General features: G+C 52.7%; 1 protein-coding gene across 1 annotated transcript in view; it reads left to right on the top strand.

Moving 5' to 3' along the window:
• NR2C2 (nuclear receptor subfamily 2 group C member 2) overlaps nucleotides 1-18,559 on the top strand; it is a gene marked incomplete in the record, with an annotated part of 89,571 nt that extends 71,012 nt beyond the window's left edge. The window contains 8 exon segments of the mRNA XM_027776665.1: nucleotides 5,382-5,515; nucleotides 7,008-7,185; nucleotides 8,604-8,725; nucleotides 12,039-12,178; nucleotides 13,540-13,677; nucleotides 14,828-14,933; nucleotides 15,914-15,921; nucleotides 17,243-18,559. Coding sequence (XP_027632466.1) covers nucleotides 5,382-5,515; nucleotides 7,008-7,185; nucleotides 8,604-8,725; nucleotides 12,039-12,178; nucleotides 13,540-13,677; nucleotides 14,828-14,933; nucleotides 15,914-15,921; nucleotides 17,243-17,409 — 993 coding nt within the window.
• Between the last annotated feature and the right edge of the window lie 14 nt (nucleotides 18,560-18,573).

The following is an 18,573-nucleotide window of genomic DNA, read 5'->3' as shown; positions in this document are numbered from 1 at the left end:
CCGTGTTGAGAAAGCGCCCGTACCCTATAGCAAAAACCTCTCTAAAAAAAAAAAGAAAAAAAAAAAAAAAAAGGTCCCACCTTCTGCCAACACCACTGCTCTAGGACCATGCTTCTAGCACATGAACCTTTGGTGGACAAACCATAGCCAAACTGTTGCAGTGGCTCTGACTACACACTAGAGTGTAGAGGAAATCTGAGCCTCGAGTAAGTTCTATATAACCTTAAAAACCCCTGATTACCGGGTCAGCTGGGTGGTTAAGGCAGCTGGATCCCACATGGCTGACTGCAGTTTGGAAAAAATGCCAGGTGCGAGTGTGTGTGCCCAAGATCCCAAGAGGAGAATGGAGGACAAGAGATTGTGGTGTGGCCATCTGCCCAGGGAGCGATCTCTCACTTTCTCTTTCTCTCTGGCAAGCACATGTGCCCTATAGCCAAAAAGCAAAACGGAGCACTCCTGATTACTAAGAGACTCACAGCAACTGTTCTGTTTGCCGTCTATGCAGAGACTGCAGCAGAACGCAAACTCCCGAGCCGGCTGGGCCCGAGCTGAGTCCAGCCCTGCTCTTAGCAGCTGCACGCCTCTTCCCCACACCTCACTGTTCTTCCCCACACCTCACTGTTCTTCCCCACCCACCTCCCAGGACTGCCTATGATACAGCGCCTGGCACGCAGCAGTCGGTAAATCGCAGCTGTGAGGGATCCGTTTTCACTGAGTGCAGAAGCTCTGTAGTGTGGGGTCACTGGGAACGTCAGGGCACAGGTTCACATAGCAGAATAAGTAGGTCATGGCTTTCTCAACCACCTGTATCTAAGTAGTGAAGAGAAGGAGCTTTGGACCAGCCAGTGGTGTGGTGGGGAAGGTGGCTGGATCCCACATGGGCATGCCCAAAATCCTGAGAGGAGAATGGAAGGAAGAATTGGTCATCCCCCTGGGGGGCAGTTTCTCATTGCCTCCCACTCCATCTCTCTGGCAAATGCTTGCACACATTTTAAAATTTAAGTTAAATTTTTAGAGAAAGAGAAAGCGCTTCATAGTCACCATAGTCACCACCTGGAAGTTATTATAAAAAGTGTATGTGAAGCACCTAAGGGTAGCTATCTTCAGAAGCTATTAAGTTATTTAATTTTATTAATTGTAATTATTTATTTGTTTTATTGAAGTTAACCAGAGAGAGACAAAGAGAGAGAAGGAAAGTGAGAGAGCAAGTTGCCAGGTCTGGGACTCGAACCACGGTCAGCCATGCGGAAGTCCAGCCACCTTAACCAGCACGCCACCTGGGGGCCCCCACTTATTATTTCTTTTTAACTTGCTATAGGACACATGCATTCACTAGAGAGAGAGAGACAGAGAGAGAAAGAGGGAAAGTGAGAAAGCAAGCTGCCGGGTCTGGGACTTGTACCGCAGTCGGCCATGTGGGAGGCCAGTGCCCCAACCAGCATGCCACCTGCTGGCCTCTCTACTTTCTACTTTGGAGTAATCATACATTCAAAATCATTTACTCTGAAATAAATACAGTGCTACCACAGTGGGTCTCGCAGAGTCTCAGTGGCTGTGCTGGACACAGTCTGAACACTCCACAGCTGGGACTCTGATGTCGTACAGAGTTTGCTCTTCCGTGCCTTCACTGCAACTTGATCTCCCTTCGACATGCCCGTCTGTCAGGACGTCCACAGCGTATGTTAGCCGCACAGTGTTGACTTCGTCCTTCTTTTATAAGAGAGGAAGAAGGAAAGGGAGAGAGGCAGAGGTCAGTACTCCTCAGTGTCTTGCTGTGCCATGCCCCTCCTGCCCCAGCCTCCCACCTAGCCGTCATTATGCAGTGTCCGTGCCCACACCACCCGTGGACCATGCTTCTAGCACATGAACCTTTGGTGGACAAACCATAGCCAAACTGTTGCAGTGGCTCTGACTACACACTAGAGTGTAGAGGAAATCTGAGCCTCGAGTAAGTTCTATATAACCTTAAAAACCCCTGATTACCGGGTCAGCTGGGTGGTTAAGGCAGCTGGATCCCACATGGCTGACTGCAGTTTGGAAAAAATGCCAGGTGCGAGTGTGTGTGCCCAAGATCCCAAGAGGAGAATGGAGGACAAGAGATTGTGGTGTGGCCATCTGCCCAGGGAGCGATCTCTCACTTTCTCTTTCTCTCTGGCAAGCACATGTGCCCTATAGCCAAAAAGCAAAACGGAGCACTCCTGATTACTAAGAGACTCACAGCAACTGTTCTGTTTGCCGTCTATGCAGAGACTGCAGCAGAACGCAAACTCCCGAGCCGGCTGGGCCCGAGCTGAGTCCAGCCCTGCTCTTAGCAGCTGCACGCCTCTTCCCCACACCTCACTGTTCTTCCCCACACCTCACTGTTCTTCCCCACCCACCTCCCAGGACTGCCTATGATACAGCGCCTGGCACGCAGCAGTCGGTAAATCGCAGCTGTGAGGGATCCGTTTTCACTGAGTGCAGAAGCTCTGTAGTGTGGGGTCACTGGGAACGTCAGGGCACAGGTTCACATAGCAGAATAAGTAGGTCATGGCTTTCTCAACCACCTGTATCTAAGTAGTGAAGAGAAGGAGCTTTGGACCAGCCAGTGGTGTGGTGGGGAAGGTGGCTGGATCCCACATGGGCATGCCCAAAATCCTGAGAGGAGAATGGAAGGAAGAATTGGTCATCCCCCTGGGGGGCAGTTTCTCATTGCCTCCCACTCCATCTCTCTGGCAAATGCTTGCACACATTTTAAAATTTAAGTTAAATTTTTAGAGAAAGAGAAAGCGCTTCATAGTCACCATAGTCACCACCTGGAAGTTATTATAAAAAGTGTATGTGAAGCACCTAAGGGTAGCTATCTTCAGAAGCTATTAAGTTATTTAATTTTATTAATTGTAATTATTTATTTGTTTTATTGAAGTTAACCAGAGAGAGACAAAGAGAGAGAAGGAAAGTGAGAGAGCAAGTTGCCAGGTCTGGGACTCGAACCACGGTCAGCCATGCGGAAGTCCAGCCACCTTAACCAGCACGCCACCTGGGGGCCCCCACTTATTATTTCTTTTTAACTTGCTATAGGACACATGCATTCACTAGAGAGAGAGAGACAGAGAGAGAAAGAGGGAAAGTGAGAAAGCAAGCTGCCGGGTCTGGGACTTGTACCGCAGTCGGCCATGTGGGAGGCCAGTGCCCCAACCAGCATGCCACCTGCTGGCCTCTCTACTTTCTACTTTGGAGTAATCATACATTCAAAATCATTTACTCTGAAATAAATACAGTGCTACCACAGTGGGTCTCGCAGAGTCTCAGTGGCTGTGCTGGACACAGTCTGAACACTCCACAGCTGGGACTCTGATGTCGTACAGAGTTTGCTCTTCCGTGCCTTCACTGCAACTTGATCTCCCTTCGACATGCCCGTCTGTCAGGACGTCCACAGCGTATGTTAGCCGCACAGTGTTGACTTCGTCCTTCTTTTATAAGAGAGGAAGAAGGAAAGGGAGAGAGGCAGAGGTCAGTACTCCTCAGTGTCTTGCTGTGCCATGCCCCTCCTGCCCCAGCCTCCCACCTAGCCGTCATTATGCAGTGTCCGTGCCCACACACCCCGTGTGTTCGGGGCGGCCTGGGAACAAGTTAGTGTCTACTGCGTAGCTTCTAGCCTCCCTAGGTGCCGCTGCATCGAGCCTCTGCTGTGACTTCATCGGGTCCTGGTTTATGATCTTTTCTATGGATTCTAGTTTTTGCTTTGGCAATCAAGACACGACATTTTTGTACATATGTCTTATTTACTTATTGCTGGCTTTCTCTCTTTTTTTCTAATTAAAATACGATTCACGTGCCATCACATTGCCCCTTCCAGTATATGGTTTTGGCATGACCGTAAGGCTGTGCAGCCATCAGCACCGTCTAACTCCAGAATATTATCACCACCCCGAAAAGAAAGCTCCTGCCAGAAGCTGTCCTCCCTCTCCTTCCAAACCCTGCTAGCCCCTACTCTGTTTTCCGACTATGGTTTCGTCATTTCTGTGTTTTCTGCTGAAAGACGGTTGTACAATATGACACCCTCTGTGACCGGCTTCGATCTCTCAGCATAGTGTTTTCACCTGAGTTGTACCCACGCCTGTAGTTCATTTCCTTTCATCGCAAAGGCACATGCGAAACGACTTTGTCACGCTGTATTTAGTCTCGGGCCAGCTGATGGACTGTGTCCACTTTTTGTCTGACTGGAGAATGCGGCAGAGAATACATGTGTGCTGGGTTTTCTGCAGACATGCTTTTCTTTCTCTTGACTAGACTCTTATGCATGGAATTGTTGGTCATGTGATAACTTAGGCTGAAACTTTGGAGGAACTGCCAGACTGTTTCTCAGAGTAACTGCACCACTTTACACCCCCCCCCCCCCCCCCCACATGAGGGTTCTGATTTCTCTAAGTCCTTCCCAGCATAGTTATTACCCATCTTTTTACCGTAAACATCCTAGTTGATGCGAAGTGGTTTTTCATTACGACTTGATTTGCATTTCCAGTGTCTTCATGAGCTTACTGGTCATTTGTGTGTCTTCTTTGGAGACATGTCTATTCGGATCCTTCGTCCATTTTTAAATTGTGGTACAGTAGTCCCCCCTTACCCACAATCTTGTTTTCCATGGTTTTAGTGACCCCCATTAAATGCAATGCAGTGAAGTAGGGAGAGAGACACCGTACTTGGGTAATTATTATTCTAGTATAGCTCATTTGCCTTTTTTATTTTTCCTTTTTTTGATTGCCAGAAGGCACGTGCACTTGCCAGAGAGGGAAGGAGAGAAGGCACTTAAAATGGGCCGTGGTAATGCCTAGTGCCTTTTCCCCCGCTGGGATCTCGGGCATGATGTACATACAACTGGTGTGGTTTCCAAGCTACTGGCGACAGAATTCAAACCACAGTTGGCCATGTGGAATCCAGCTCCCTTAACCAGTAGGCTGAAATGGTCCAGTATTTGGCTCTTTATTGTTAAGTTGTATGAGTTTCTTAATTATTCTGGCTCCTGAACTCTTACCAGATATATGACTTGCAGATATTTTCTCCCGTTCTGCTGACAACCTTTAGTTTTGTAGGTTTTCTTTTACTTTCTTGATAATGTCTTTTGAAGCATAAAAGTTACCATTTTCGTGAAGTTCCATTTTCCGTGCTCATTCTGTCATTTTATCTCTGTGTCATTCTATCACTTGTGTAGATTTGTATAACCAACCCCACCACAACCAAGACACAGAACTGTTCCGTTTCCAGCAAGGTCTCCCTCATGCTGCCCCGGGTAATCGCACTCCCTTAGAGAGAAGCTGGTTTTGAACCAGCATTGTACCGTCATTGGCCTGTCATTTTCGTGTGTGTGTTCGTTTTTAATGTTCTTGTTTCTTGTTTTATAGGCTGAAACCAGCCAGGGAGCTCTGGGCACACTGGCAAATGTGGTGACCTCCCTTGCCAACCTGAGTGAGTCCTTGAACAATGGAGACACTTCTGAAATCCAGCCGGAGGACCAGTCTGCGAGTGAGATCACTCGGTACGGGCTGAGAGGCGGATGGCAGTGTCTGGTGCCCACCCCGTGTTAGCCAGGGTTATGAGATTGTCCAGTGGTCCCACGCCTGTCTTCTTTCATATTTAATGCTGCAGTGTGGATCTACTTGTATTATGTGGTACAAAACAGTCACAACTGCCTTCCCACCCAGCCATGGAAAGGAAATTGAGCACCTCGGTGAAGAAGGGGCAGCCTTTCAGTGGACGTGTTATTTGTGTTGATCGCTGTGGAATGTACCTGCGTACGAGCAGCTCATCCCCCTTTCTCCTGCTTTACCAGCTTTCCTCATATGTATTATTTCTCTTTTAATTTCTTTCTTTCTTTTTTTTTTTTTTTTAATTTTATTGAAGTTGACCAAAGAGAGACAGAGAGACAGAAAGTGAGAAAGCACACCATCAGGTTCAGGACCTGAACCCCGGTCAGCCATGTGGGAGTCCAGATGCCTTAACCAGCACACCACTTGCCGGCCCCCTCACGTGTTTTATTTCTGAGTGGTGAGTTGAGAGTTTAGTTACCAGCTGATAAATAGTGTTAGTTGGCCACTGCGGCCCAGGGGAGGGCTCACGTCCTCATGTCCACTCGAGCCTGGTAGCAAATAATCATCTAGAAGGACCAGCAGGTGGCGTAATGGCTATGTCGCTGGACTCCCATGTAGTCGACCACAGTTTGAGTCCTGGACCTGGCGGCTTCAAACTCACACCAGGCACATGTGCATGCATGCCTGAGATCCCAAGAGAATGGGGGAGAAGGGATTGTGGTATGGCCATCTCCTCTGGGGGGTGATTTCTCGCTTTCTGTCTCTCTGTGTTTCTCTGGCAAGCACACATACCCTATAGCAAAAATCTCTTAAAAATTATCATGTAGGGACCAGCAGTTGGTGTAATGACTATGTCGCTGGACTCCCATGTAGCCGACTGCGGTTTAAGTCCCAGACCTGATGGCTTAAACTCACGTCAGGCGCTCGTGTGTGTGCATGTGTGTGTGTGCCCAAGATCCCGAGAGGAGAGTGGAGGAGAAGGGATTGTGGCGTGGCCCCCAGGAGGTGATTTCTTGCTTCCTTTCTTTCTGTCTCTGTCTTTCTGGCGAGCACATACGCCCTATAGCAAAAACCTCTCAAAAAAAAAAAAAAAGGTCCAAACTAAGGAGAAGAGGTTAGAATTTGGATTAAATAGAATTCTGATTCTGTCCCTTCTGTGTGAATGGTCTGGCTCTTTAAGTCTCAGCATTCACATCTGTAAAAATGGAGAGAGTTTCTGTCATTGGAGGGTAGTTGCACAATGTTGAAATTACATGTGAAAGTAAGTAACTCATCATTTCAAATTACGTGTGGACAGTATGTAGAAGCTTTCATTGTTAGCTCTCCTCTCACAGGTAGTCATCATCTCCCTCCAGTGCATTAATTCTCTAAATGTCCCTCAGCTAGAGCTCTGTCCCCTCTAAAAGCTGCTCCTTTACCAGTGTCTCGTTTTGCTCACAGAGCATTTGATACCTTAGCGAAAGCACTTAGTACCACGGACAGCGCCTCACCTCCAAGCCTGGCAGATGGGCTGGACAGCAGTGGGGGAGGGAGCATCCACGTCATCAGCCGAGACCAGTCGACGCCCATCATCGAGGTGGAAGGCCCCCTCCTCTCAGACACGCACGTCACATTTAAGGTGAGTGTCCTCGCTTAGCCCCCTGTCCGTCCCCCACCCGCTGCCTGCCGGGGAGAGAGCGTCTGTACTGAAGGTGGTCTGCAGCTTTAAAAACCAGACATCTGCATATCGTGGCGTTCGGCATCATGCCTTCAGCAGGGTCAGAACAGTATTCTCATTACGAAGCCTTTTCCCTAGTCTTTTGCTCAAGGTCATTCTGGAGCAGGCCTGGCCTCGCGTTGCCAGGGCCCGCTGGCATGGTGCTGACTGGTGCGGGGAGAGCTGACTGCTCTGCCTCCCGAGCGTTGGCCCAGGCCTGTGCTTTCATCCCCTCTCTGTGCACTAGAAGCAGTGTAGGACCCTCAACAAGCGGCCACCAGCCCTGATTCCTAAGCACGAGCCCTCTAGAGCCACAGAAAGTGGGCCTTAGCCGTCCACACCAAAGGCTGCTATGGGTCCTTCTGTGACCTCGCTTTCTCTACAGAAAATGGACCTTCGCCGTCCACACCAAAGGCTGCTATGGGTCCTTCTGTGGCCTCGCTTTCTCCATAGGACACGTGCAGGGTGCCCGAAGCCCTCTCAGTCTCGGGGCCTCCCCGTTGAATCTTCCCGTCCCTCAGTGTTCCACACTAGGGAGATTTGCCCTGTCACTAGGAAGGTCGGTCCCTGCTCGTAGTGCCCCAGGGTGCAGGACACAGGTCACCAGTGGGATTCCGGCTTCACAGGCCTGGAGCACCTTCTGAGGAATGGACTCTGGGAGCCGAGGCACACCGTCCAGGTAGTGAGGTGTTTCCTACCTACTTTCTCTTTCTCTCTGGTGAGTGTGCCCACCCTATAGCAAAACTAAAAGAAAAATACATAAAAATTAATAAAAAATAATGGAATTACCACAAATAAATAACAACGTAGCTGATGCAAGAGTTGAGTTTTTTGTTGTTGTTTTGTTGGGTTTTTGTTTGTTTGTTTGTTTGTTTTTGAGAGAGAGATTTTTGCTATAGGGCGCGTGCGCTCGCCAGACAGAGAGACAGAAAGTGAGAAATCACCCCCCAGGGAGGATGGCCACACCTCAATCCCTTCTCCTCCATTCTCCTCTCGGGATCGTGGGCACGCACATGCTCCCGGCGTGAGTTTTAAGCCACCGGGTCCAGGACACGAACCATGGTCAACTACGTGGGAGTCCAGCGACATAGCCATTACGCTAACTGCTGGTCCCAAGAGTTTGTTTTTGTATGGCTGTCCAGTCCCCCCCTCAGGCCTACTGGCCACATTCCAAGAGCCATTAGACCCCAGTTAACTAAGCAAGAAAACATGAGTTGGTACGGGCCCCAGTGTCTGCACAGGATCTTTGGAATCAGACAGCAAAACCCAGCGGGGTGCGTGTGGTAGGATGGGGCAGCCTGGCCTGCCTTCACTGCCTCTGCTGTGCCGCCTCTCTGCAGCTGACGATGCCCAGCCCGATGCCGGAGTACCTCAACGTGCACTACATCTGCGAGTCCGCATCCCGTCTGCTCTTCCTCTCGATGCACTGGGCCAGGTCGATCCCGGCCTTCCAGGCACTTGGGTAAGTGGCCTTTCCCCGTGTGTGTCCTTGGGTCGGGCCTTCTCTGTAGAAACGACCGGGAAGATCTGCAAGGGCCCTGGCAGCCTGTCCTGTGGCGTTGTGCAAGGACCCTCTAGTATCTTTTTAAATAGAGGCAGGGGACCGTGGTGGCCATTCGCGATATTCCTCAAATCCTCATGGCGCCTCCCGTGTGCGCCAAGGACTAGATGCCACAGCTGGGGGTGGTGGAGCGGAAGGCAGGAGCATACCCTGGCCCTGCGCCGTGCACAGTGAATCCCCGGCCGAAGCCGGGCCAGGGATGGCTGGGTCCTCGACGAGATCCGTGTGAATCAGCCCCACCCGCAAACAGGCACCGATTCACGTCCTCACAGCGCCTTCCGCAGGCCCTCCAGCACTCCGAGCGGCAGAGCTGGTGTGTGCTCCTCAGAAAGGCCCTCGCCCTGGCTTCCGTGAGCATCCCTGGGACAGAAGTTCTCCAACCCCAGTGCCAGCGCTGCCTTTGTGCCCAGTGCGACACCGTTGGTGCAAGCTGCCGTCGTGCCCATCGGGTCGGCTGAAAGACAAACAGCCACGTGAGGACAGATAGTCAGTGAGCGTTACCACACATGACAGCTCCCGTCCTCGGGTGGTCCGTGCCACTGACCTTGAAGAGCAGACCTGGGTTTTGGGTCATGGGAACAGTACTTACTGTCCACTGTGGTGCTGCTTCCCTGTGAAGCCAGCTCTTCGTGAGTCCGGCAGGAGGCTCACACGTTCGAGGGCAGGCCAAGCAAATAGTGAGACCCTGTCTCAAAACAAGTAAGGAAAGGGCCGGCAGACGGTGTGGTGGTCCCACATGACTGACCACCATGGTTCGAGTCCTAGACCTGGTGGCTTTCTCTCTCTCTCTCCCCTCTCCCCTCCCCTCCCCCCTCTCTTCTCCCCTCTCTTCTCTCTCCCTGTCTCTGTCTGGTAAGCACATATACCCTATAGCAAATTTTAAAAATAAATTTTTTTTAAGGAGTGAAAATACCATTTGTCAGCTATGACCTTATGTGAGTCACTTCTCCTTTCTGAACCTCCAGTTTCCTGATCGTAGAATTCTTACAAGGGTAGGGGCCGCAGGCGGCATGGTGGTTGAAGGCACTGGACTCCCACATGACTAACCGTGGTTCGAGTCCCACCCAGACCTGGCAGCTTGCTTTCTCGCTTTCCCTCTCTCTGACTCTGTCCCTCTCTGGTCAGAATAAAATAAGTAAATAATAAATAAATAAATAAAATTTTTTGAAAATCCATTTAAAAATAATTCTTAAAAGGGTTTAGAGAGGGAGCAGCAGTTAGCGTAATGGCTATGTTGCTGGACTCCCACGTTGTCAACCACAGTTCAACTCACAAACTCGGCAGCTCAAAACTCTTTGTGCCCAAAATCCCAAGAGGAGAACGGAGGAGAAGGGATTGCGGCGTGGCCATCCCTCCAGGGGGTGATTTCTCGCTTTCTGTCTCTCTGGCAAGTACACACACCCTGTAGCCAAAACTTCTCAAAAAAAAGGATTTAGAGCTTTACAGTGAGTGGCAGTGGAAGGCCAGGTGATGCTGGTGGACCGGGTGCCCTGGATGTTGATTTCGCGGTCGGCATGCTCCCGGAGCCGAGGCCAGGCAGAGAAGCCCGGCAGTGGCAGGGGGGGTGTTCAAGGTCACTGTTAGCCTCTGGCAGAGGGCCTGCACTTCCTACCTCCTGATAGGTGGTGTGCCTTCAGGCACCTAGCATGCTGGTAACCCTGTGCTTACTGGAGTTGGTGGACAGCTACGGTTAAGAGGGAGTTAAAACATTCTACCCATGGGACCAGCGGGTGGCATGGTGGTTAAGGCGCTGGACTCCCACATGGCCGACCACAGGTTGAGTGCCGGACCTGATAGCTTGCTTTCTCATATTCTCTTTCTTTCTCTCTTTCTGTCTCTCTCTAATGAGCATATGTACCCCGTAGCAAATTAAAAAATAATAATGAGGGGCCGGCAGATGGTGTGGTGGTTAAGGGCGCTGGACTCCCATGTGGCTGACCATGGTTCAAATCCCAGACCTGGCGGCTTGCTTTCTCACTTTCTCTCTCTCTCACTTTCTCTCTCTGTCCCTCTCTTGTCAAATATAAATAAACAAATAAATGTTAAATAAGATAATTCTTTAAAAAATAATTATGATAAGTAAAATTAAATAAGTAATTCTTTTTTAAAAATTTTACCCACTGCCCTTTTTCTAGTTGAGCAATTTAGAGTAATTTAGAAGCTCTCCCATGGGGTCTCAGCGCAGGCTAGATAAAACATGCAGCACGCTTACCGTGGTTTCAGTTGTACTCCACTCCCACTCTTCCTAAGTCAGGGACCAGGGCACTGGTCGGTCATAAAGAAATGCTCGATGTGCATCTGGGGTGTGGGGTGGCAGAGTGGCGGGCCCATTCTCGAAGCAGTTGCAGAAAGGCCCTGATCAAGGCGGCCCAGTTCCTCTGGTCTCCTGAAATCTTGAGAACGACGCTGACGCTGACACTGCGTTGGGGCTGCTGAGTGAGGACCAGAGTGCCGTGCACAGTGCGAACCGACCGAGCGCGGGTCCCCAGGGCGGGGCTGCAGGCGGCGTTGCTCTGCCTGCTCCTGCGCCGGCCCGGCTCCAGCCGTGCCTGCTTCCTGCACCCAGCGTGTCCAGGGCGTTCTGCCCTTCAGAGCCCACACTCGGCTCCTGGGCCCTTGAACTGCAGCCTCTCACGGCCGTGGCTGTAGGCCCTAAGTCACAGATACTGATCCCCCGGGAGAGAGCCAGGGCCGGACTGCCGAGGCCTTAGGCTTTCGGCTGTTGAGATGACAGTCTGGCCATACTTATTAAAATGTTCCATGATTTAAGTCTTAATCTTTTTTTTTTAAAGAATTATTTATTGAATTTTATTTATTCTTTTTTTTTTTTTTTTTTTTTTTATTTTTACAAGCAGTGTATGAGTGGCTTTTTAGAGCGGAAAGTGAGAAAGTAAACCACCAGGTCCAGGACTGGACTCGAACTCGGCCATGTGGGAGTGTTCAGCATCTTAACCACCATGCCACCTGCTGGTCCCTCTTTTTTTTTTTTTTAAGAGAACAGTTTACCCTCAGAGAGACTTTACGTATAACATTGATAGACGTATTCACTGACTTCATCTTTTCTCTCAGAGAAGGACCCTGGAGACGCAGTAGACTCTCAGCAGGTGTTTGCTTAACCCACTGGCGTGGGAGTGCCAGGGCTCGGTGTCTGTATGCCTCGCACCCTGGAGAAGGGCCGGCACGCACCACACTCAGCCCCTTGTCTGTGTCCCAGGCAGGACTGCAACACCAGCCTCGTGCGGGCCTGCTGGAACGAGCTCTTCACCCTCGGCCTGGCCCAGTGTGCCCAGGTCATGAGCCTCTCCACCATCCTGGCCGCCATCGTCAACCACCTACAGAACAGCATGCAGGAAGGTAGGCCGGCCCGGGGCGGGGGGCGCCAGGCCCAGGCTGGCGCCACAGCAGGCTGGCCAGCCAGTGTTCCAGGGCAGCCACGGCCATGGGGCTCTCACCCGTCAGAATACTTGCATTTCTGCCGTACTGCCTTTTCATGCAACAAATATGAAGGGTGCAAAAAAAGATGTTAAAAAGTCAGTTTCCTGGGACCAGCAGTAAGCATAATGGCTGGGTCACTAGACTCCCACATAGTCAACCGCGGTTCGCGTCCTGGACCCAGTGGCTTAAAACTCATGCCAGGGGGGAACCAGCAGTTAGCGTAATGGCTATGTCGCTGGACTCCCACGTAGTCGACCACGGTTCGTGTCCCGGCCCCGGTGACTTAAAACTCACGCCGGGCACGCGTGCGTGCGTGCCCAAGATCCCGAGAGGAGAATGGAGGAGAAGGGATTGTGGCGTGACCATCCCCCCTGGGGGGTGATTTCTTGCTTTCTGTCTCTATGTCTCTCTCTGTCTGTCTGGCGAGCGCACGCGCCCTACAGTGAAAATCTCTCCCCCCAAAAAAAAAAAATCTCACGCCAGGGGATCAGCAGTTAGCGTAATGGCTATGTTGCTGGACTCCCATGTAGTCAACCGCGGTTCGAGTCCTGGACTCGGTGGCTTAAACTCATGCCGGGCACGTGTGCATGCATGCCCAAGATCCCGAGAGGAGAATGGAGGAGAAAGGATTGCGGCATGGCCATCCCCCCTGGGGGGTGATTTCTCACTTTCTGTCTCTCTGTCTCTGTCTCTGTCTGTCTGGTGAGCGCACGTGCCTGATAGCAAAAACCTCTCCAAAAAAAAAAGTCAGTTTCCTGATCGGCATTTGGCAGTGTTTTCACACTAATCACAGCTTGTCTCTACTGTTGTAGACGTGACCCTTTCGTGTATAATAGCTTACAGTCCCTCACAGCCGTGTAAAGTAGACTCATATGAGAGACATAGGCTCTGCTACGGTCCCTGGCTTGCCCAAAGGACATCGTAAATAGAAGAGCAGGGATGTGAACCGTGAGCCTGGGTCATGCCTACCCCCGGGGCAGGACTCAGAGCCCTCACCGAGCTGTCGTGAGCAAATGCACAGCTCTCCTAGAAGGTCTGCGGCCACCACCTCGTATGTGCTGGTCAGAATGCCGGCCACAAGGACAGGGATCAGCCAGTGCATTCTCTCCAGCAGGCCGAGGACCAGCACCCAGGGCCGTGCCCGGGGTGTGGGACTAACACAGGCATTCCACAGCCGGCTCACGTGGTCTCCAGCTGCACCTCTGTGTAGGCCGTATTGCCTCAAGGAGGCTGGCTGTCGCGTTCACCACCCTGCTCAGGGTCTGCGCTGTTGTTTCTAGACAAACTCTCCGGCGACCGGATAAAGCAAGTCATGGAGCACATCTGGAAGCTGCAGGAGTTCTGCAACAGCATGGCGAGGCTGGATGTGGACGGCTATGAGTACGCATACCTTAAAGCTATAGTTCTCTTTAGCCCCGGTAAGATATGCGCTGGGGACTCACGATGCTTTCTCCCCTGTGTCCACTGGTAGCTCTGACAGGAGGCGCGTTGTCGTCAGCGGTGTAGACAGGGCCCGGCCAGACCATGTGTGACCTGGGGCTTTCAGGATAGGTGCTTTGCTGGCAGGCATACATGTCCTTCTTTTAAACCCTTGCCTTACAGCACCAGAGAGATAGGCTCCACGGTCTGGGGCCGAGTAGAGGCAGTCTGTCCTTCTGGAATCGTCGGCCAGACAAGACTGCGGCGGCACACTAGAGGGTCCTGCCGTCCCGGGCCCTCTCCTCTCTGCCTTCACTTTGGTTCTCTGCCAGTTTCCAGGCCGTGTCCGCGCACGCCCCCGAGGACCGCCTGGGACCGCACCTGTGCGCTGTGCGGGCAGTGGCTGCTGCAGGGCCCGCTGGGGGTGCGGGCACAGCAGAGGAAGACCAGGAGCAGGACTGAGGCTGGGGAGGCAGAGGCGGCCAGGATGGCCTCCGCTCACTGCCCTCGACTCTCCTCAGCTCTTTCAGCACCTCTAGAGAGGGCACGGGCTGACCGCCGAGCTCAGCCACAGGGACTGGACAGTTGAACCTTCCTGTCCCTCCCAGCTCTCCACTCCAGAGCAAATAGTAATAAAGAGGAAATGACATGACTACTTTCGAATAGGAAGGGACACATTCTAATATTCTTTGAGAGTGTTTAAGTCTGTGTATTTTCTAGAGCAGTAGGAAGCCTGGTGTCCAGAACCTGCCCAGGCGGGGCTACACAGGCAGCCGCGTGCACTCGGGAGCCCGGCAGGGCGCGGGGGAGCCAGCGTCCCTACAGTGGCATCCGACTAGACTAGCCTCGGCGTTCAGCTTGCTGAACTTGAGACGTCGACTGAGGATACCAAGAGGTGTGCAGTGAGACTCTAAACAAGGGGGACCTTGGGCCACTCTTCTGTTTTCAGATCATCCAGGTCTGAGCAGCACAAGCCAGATTGAAAAGTTCCAAGAAAAAGAGCGGGGAAGCCAGCGTCCCTACAGTGGCATCCGACTAGACTAGCCTCGGCGTTCAGCTTGCTGAACTTGAGACGTCGACTGAGGATACCAAGAGGTGTGCAGTGAGACTCTAAACAAGGGGGACCTTGGGCCACTCTTCTGTTTTCAGATCATCCAGGTCTGAGCAGCACAAGCCAGATTGAAAAGTTCCAAGAAAAAGCGCAGATGGAGCTGCAGGACTACGTTCAGAAGACCTACTCCGAAGACACCTACCGGTGAGGCCCCGGGCACACGCTCACGGGACAGGGAGGAGCGGACCGGGCCGGCAGGTGTGGCTATGAACTCCGGCCTTCCATGTCTGACAGCCCGGTAGCCCCTTCTTCTGGTCATTCATTCATTCTCAAGCTGCAGGGGTGACAGACTGTGGGATGGGCCAGGCCAGGGCCAGGGCTGCTGTGGGACGGGGGGGCAGAGAGGCACCGTGTGGTGGCTGCCAGGACTCCCGCTGGGCAGAAGGCGTGCTCCTTGGGTGGTCTTCCTGTCCACAGTAGCTCGAGCTGCCCTCTGGTCAGCTTCTGGGGACAGGGCGCTCCAGTGCCCGATAGCTTCCGTTGCCAGAAACCAGACCTGTCCGCCGGAAGGACTGAGGAGGTGGAGTGAGGGAGCCACACCCTCGGGTGAGCAGGAGACCCTGACGAGGGTGGAAGCTGCGGAGCAGCACTTGTGTGACGGTGGCCCACTGCGGTCGTGCAGATCTGTACAGCACCGCAGTCCTTCCCGTGACTTTAGCCCACTGAGGCTTCATGCATTTCTGAGCCCCTTCAGGAAATTCTTTCTTCCTTACCTGCCCACGCTTTCCACCCGGCATAAACGCTGGCTTGTAAGTGACAGGACAGTCCAGGAAGATGTGGGGCCCTGCCTTCCCCAGACTCCTGTGCTCTGTGCAGGCCTTGGTCTGCTCTGGGCCCTGGGCTCTCCGGGCCAGTGCTTCTCCACGGGAATGGCTTTGCCCCCAGGCATGGCAGTGCCACGTGGTTGGTCTTCCAGCAATAACCCCAGGACAGCGTGCCTGGGGGTCCTGCCGGCAGACAGCTGGCTGCCTTTTGCCATCCCCCCGCAGCCCAGAGTGGCTTCTGCAGAGGCAGGACCGTCCGTCATTTCCCCTGAGGGGCTCCATGTTGAATCTAGAGTGACGTCAGCCTCACTCACGTAGAAACAGGACTGTCAGGCGCACTCCCAGGATGGCTCCCTGCAGCCTGGCAAGTGGGCAGGCTGTCCCCTGACAAGGACACGGGCCTACTTCCACACGGCGCCTGAGACAGGGCTGGGGACAGCCACCGCGCACTCCAGAGTCACCTTGCCATCAGCAACTCCGTGGCCGTGGAAAGTAGATACGATGTTTATGAAAAAGTCCTCGGTCCTGGTCCAGCCCCAGACCTTCCCTATGTACTATTTACATTTTGTGTGTTTACTTCCAAAAAACATTCTTTTAATTGCCAGAGGGCGCACGTGCTCACCAGAAAGAGATGAAGACCCAGGGAGAGGGCAAAAGCGCTCCCCACCGGGACGTGGTCGCGCCAGTGCCTTCTCCGTCCGTCAGGGCTGTGAGCACGCGCACACGCGCCTGGTGTTTTCGTGCCACTGGGGCTGAAGTTCAGACTGTAGCCATGTGGGATCCAGCCCCCTTGACACTGGGCTACGGGGCCAAGCCCAGACGTTATTTTACGTTGCGTCATTGGGATCATAGGCTACACTAGGTTTATAGCCTTTTTCATGTAGTGCACACTGAGCACGCAAGCTCGCCCTCATCCCTCTCCCGGGCCCACGTTTCCCTGACGGGCAAGTTCGTCCTCCAGCACTGCCCCTCTGTACATGGCTCCACTTGGTCTGTGGGCTCAGTTCCCGGCTGGAGAAAGGCCCAGTCACGTGGGACATTCAGATACACCACGTCCACTGGCCCTCCGGGGCAGGGGCAGGGGCAGGGGCAGGGCTCACCGCACCCGGGGTTTCTTCAGCATGAAAGCGGTCTTACTGCCTTACAGTGCCGGGTGAGCACTGGCAGTGAGGGCGACGGAAAGGTTTAAAGGGGTCACGTGCCTTTAGTCCCAGCACTCAGGGCCCACGTCGGTCCAGATGTTTGCACGCCGACAGCCCTGCTGCACTGCTTTGCAGCTCTCCCCGCACGTGTACTGAGGTCTCGTGAGCGCCTTCCCTCACCCACAGATAAGCTTTCTCCTACCCTCCTGTAAGGAGCAGGGCAGTCCGTTGTACGGGGACGGGTCTCCTTTCAGCCTATGCCACTTGCTGAATTTGCAAGCTTGCTTTTTTCCTTTTTTCCTTTTGGTGAGGGCGGGGAGAACTGTCCCATCCACACTGAAGAGAAGGTACTCGCAGACACACCCATGCAGTCATTTGCCGTTTCCCCGCACGGGGAATGTCTGTAAAAGGAATGTGGAAATGCGAAAAGCAAGCACTGGCTGGGCGGGTGGTGGCTCCGGTGGCGGGCTTCGCAGGTAGCCGCAGGGCCTCGGGGACCCGCGCTGGGCCGGGTCTGGCGGGCAGACTAACGACGGCCCTCTTACAGGGATCCTCGTCCGCCTGCCGGCGCTCCGGCTCATGAGCTCCAACATAACAGAAGAGCTGTTCTTCACCGGCCTCATCGGCAACGTGTCCATAGACAGCATAATCCCCTACATCCTCAAGATGGAGACGGCGGAGTACAACGGCCAGATCACCGGGGCCAGCCTATAGTGCCGGGCGCACGCCCGCGAGGCGCGGGCACCTCCCCGGACACTGCAGACACACAGGAAGTAAAGCAGTGCTATTTTGGTATGTGCAAATATTTCCAGTATGTTAGCCACTTCCTGCCTGGTTTCTTACCTGTTAATCCCAGACAGTAGCCTAAAAAAGACTAGTAGGACCCTTCCTGCCATAAGAAGCGTTTTGATGCCTTTTGATGAAATAGATTTTGGAGCAATCTTTTAACTCAATTTGTATTTAGAAATTCTCAAAGGGCAAAAAACAAAGTTTTTTAACGCCAGAGACTAGTATTAAAAACAAACAAAAAAAAGAACTGAAAGAACCTACTAGAACAGTGTGTATATACATATAAATATATATATATATATATATATAAAAATATATATAAAATGTCCTTGGAATGAATAGCTACTAATTACCAGGGTAATACCATGAGCACTTTCTAAGCACTTCTCAATGAAATGTTAGCAACACCTCGCCTGTGGTCAGGGCACATGGAAAAGTGTGCATATGTCTTTGGCCGAAATGCTAATGGTTTCTGTGAAAACTCAGTAGGGTACGGGAGACAATCATTTATGCTTAAAAGAAGGCATCACTCCTAGTGGGGCACTATCGGTGATGTCGAGCCGATTCCTGTCAATGCAAGTGGGGCTCGGGTGCCTCGGGCAGTCACTGGGAGTGTGGTGACCCAAACCGGAAGCTTCTGCCCGAGAGCTGGCGCCTGTCGGGTGCACCGGCCATTTGGTCTGTGACAGGCACCTGCAGACTCCTGCAGAACCTGGGCTGCTCTTCTGATGACCGGTTTTCGGAACTAATGGCAACCGGACAGATGTCAACTGCCAAACAAGACGGGCAGTTCCCTGCAACGGAAACGCCCCAGGACCGCCTCCGCCATCATGGCACGTGGCTCCTCCTGACCCAAACATGCGAGGTGGGCGTTTCGAGCCCTGCACCATGCTTCCGGACCCCCCTGCGGGGCAGCTGCACGCCATCCAGACAGAGGCTGTGTCCTCGTAGTGCGCGGGTTTCCATGGCAGACGCGTCCCCCCAGCCCCAGCCCACCCCCCGGAAGGGCCCACGATTCTGCAGGCCAGCCAGCACGGAGCTGGACTAGGGCTACACAAGACTGTTCCCCCCCCCCCCCCCCCGGCGGCC

Source organism: Tupaia chinensis, unplaced genomic scaffold (genome assembly GCF_000334495.1).
Source record: "Tupaia chinensis unplaced genomic scaffold, TupChi_1.0 Scaffold000704_1, whole genome shotgun sequence".
Classification (NCBI taxonomy): Eukaryota; Metazoa; Chordata; class Mammalia; order Scandentia; family Tupaiidae; genus Tupaia; species Tupaia belangeri.
This window is presented reverse-complemented; position numbering and strand designations above follow the sequence as displayed.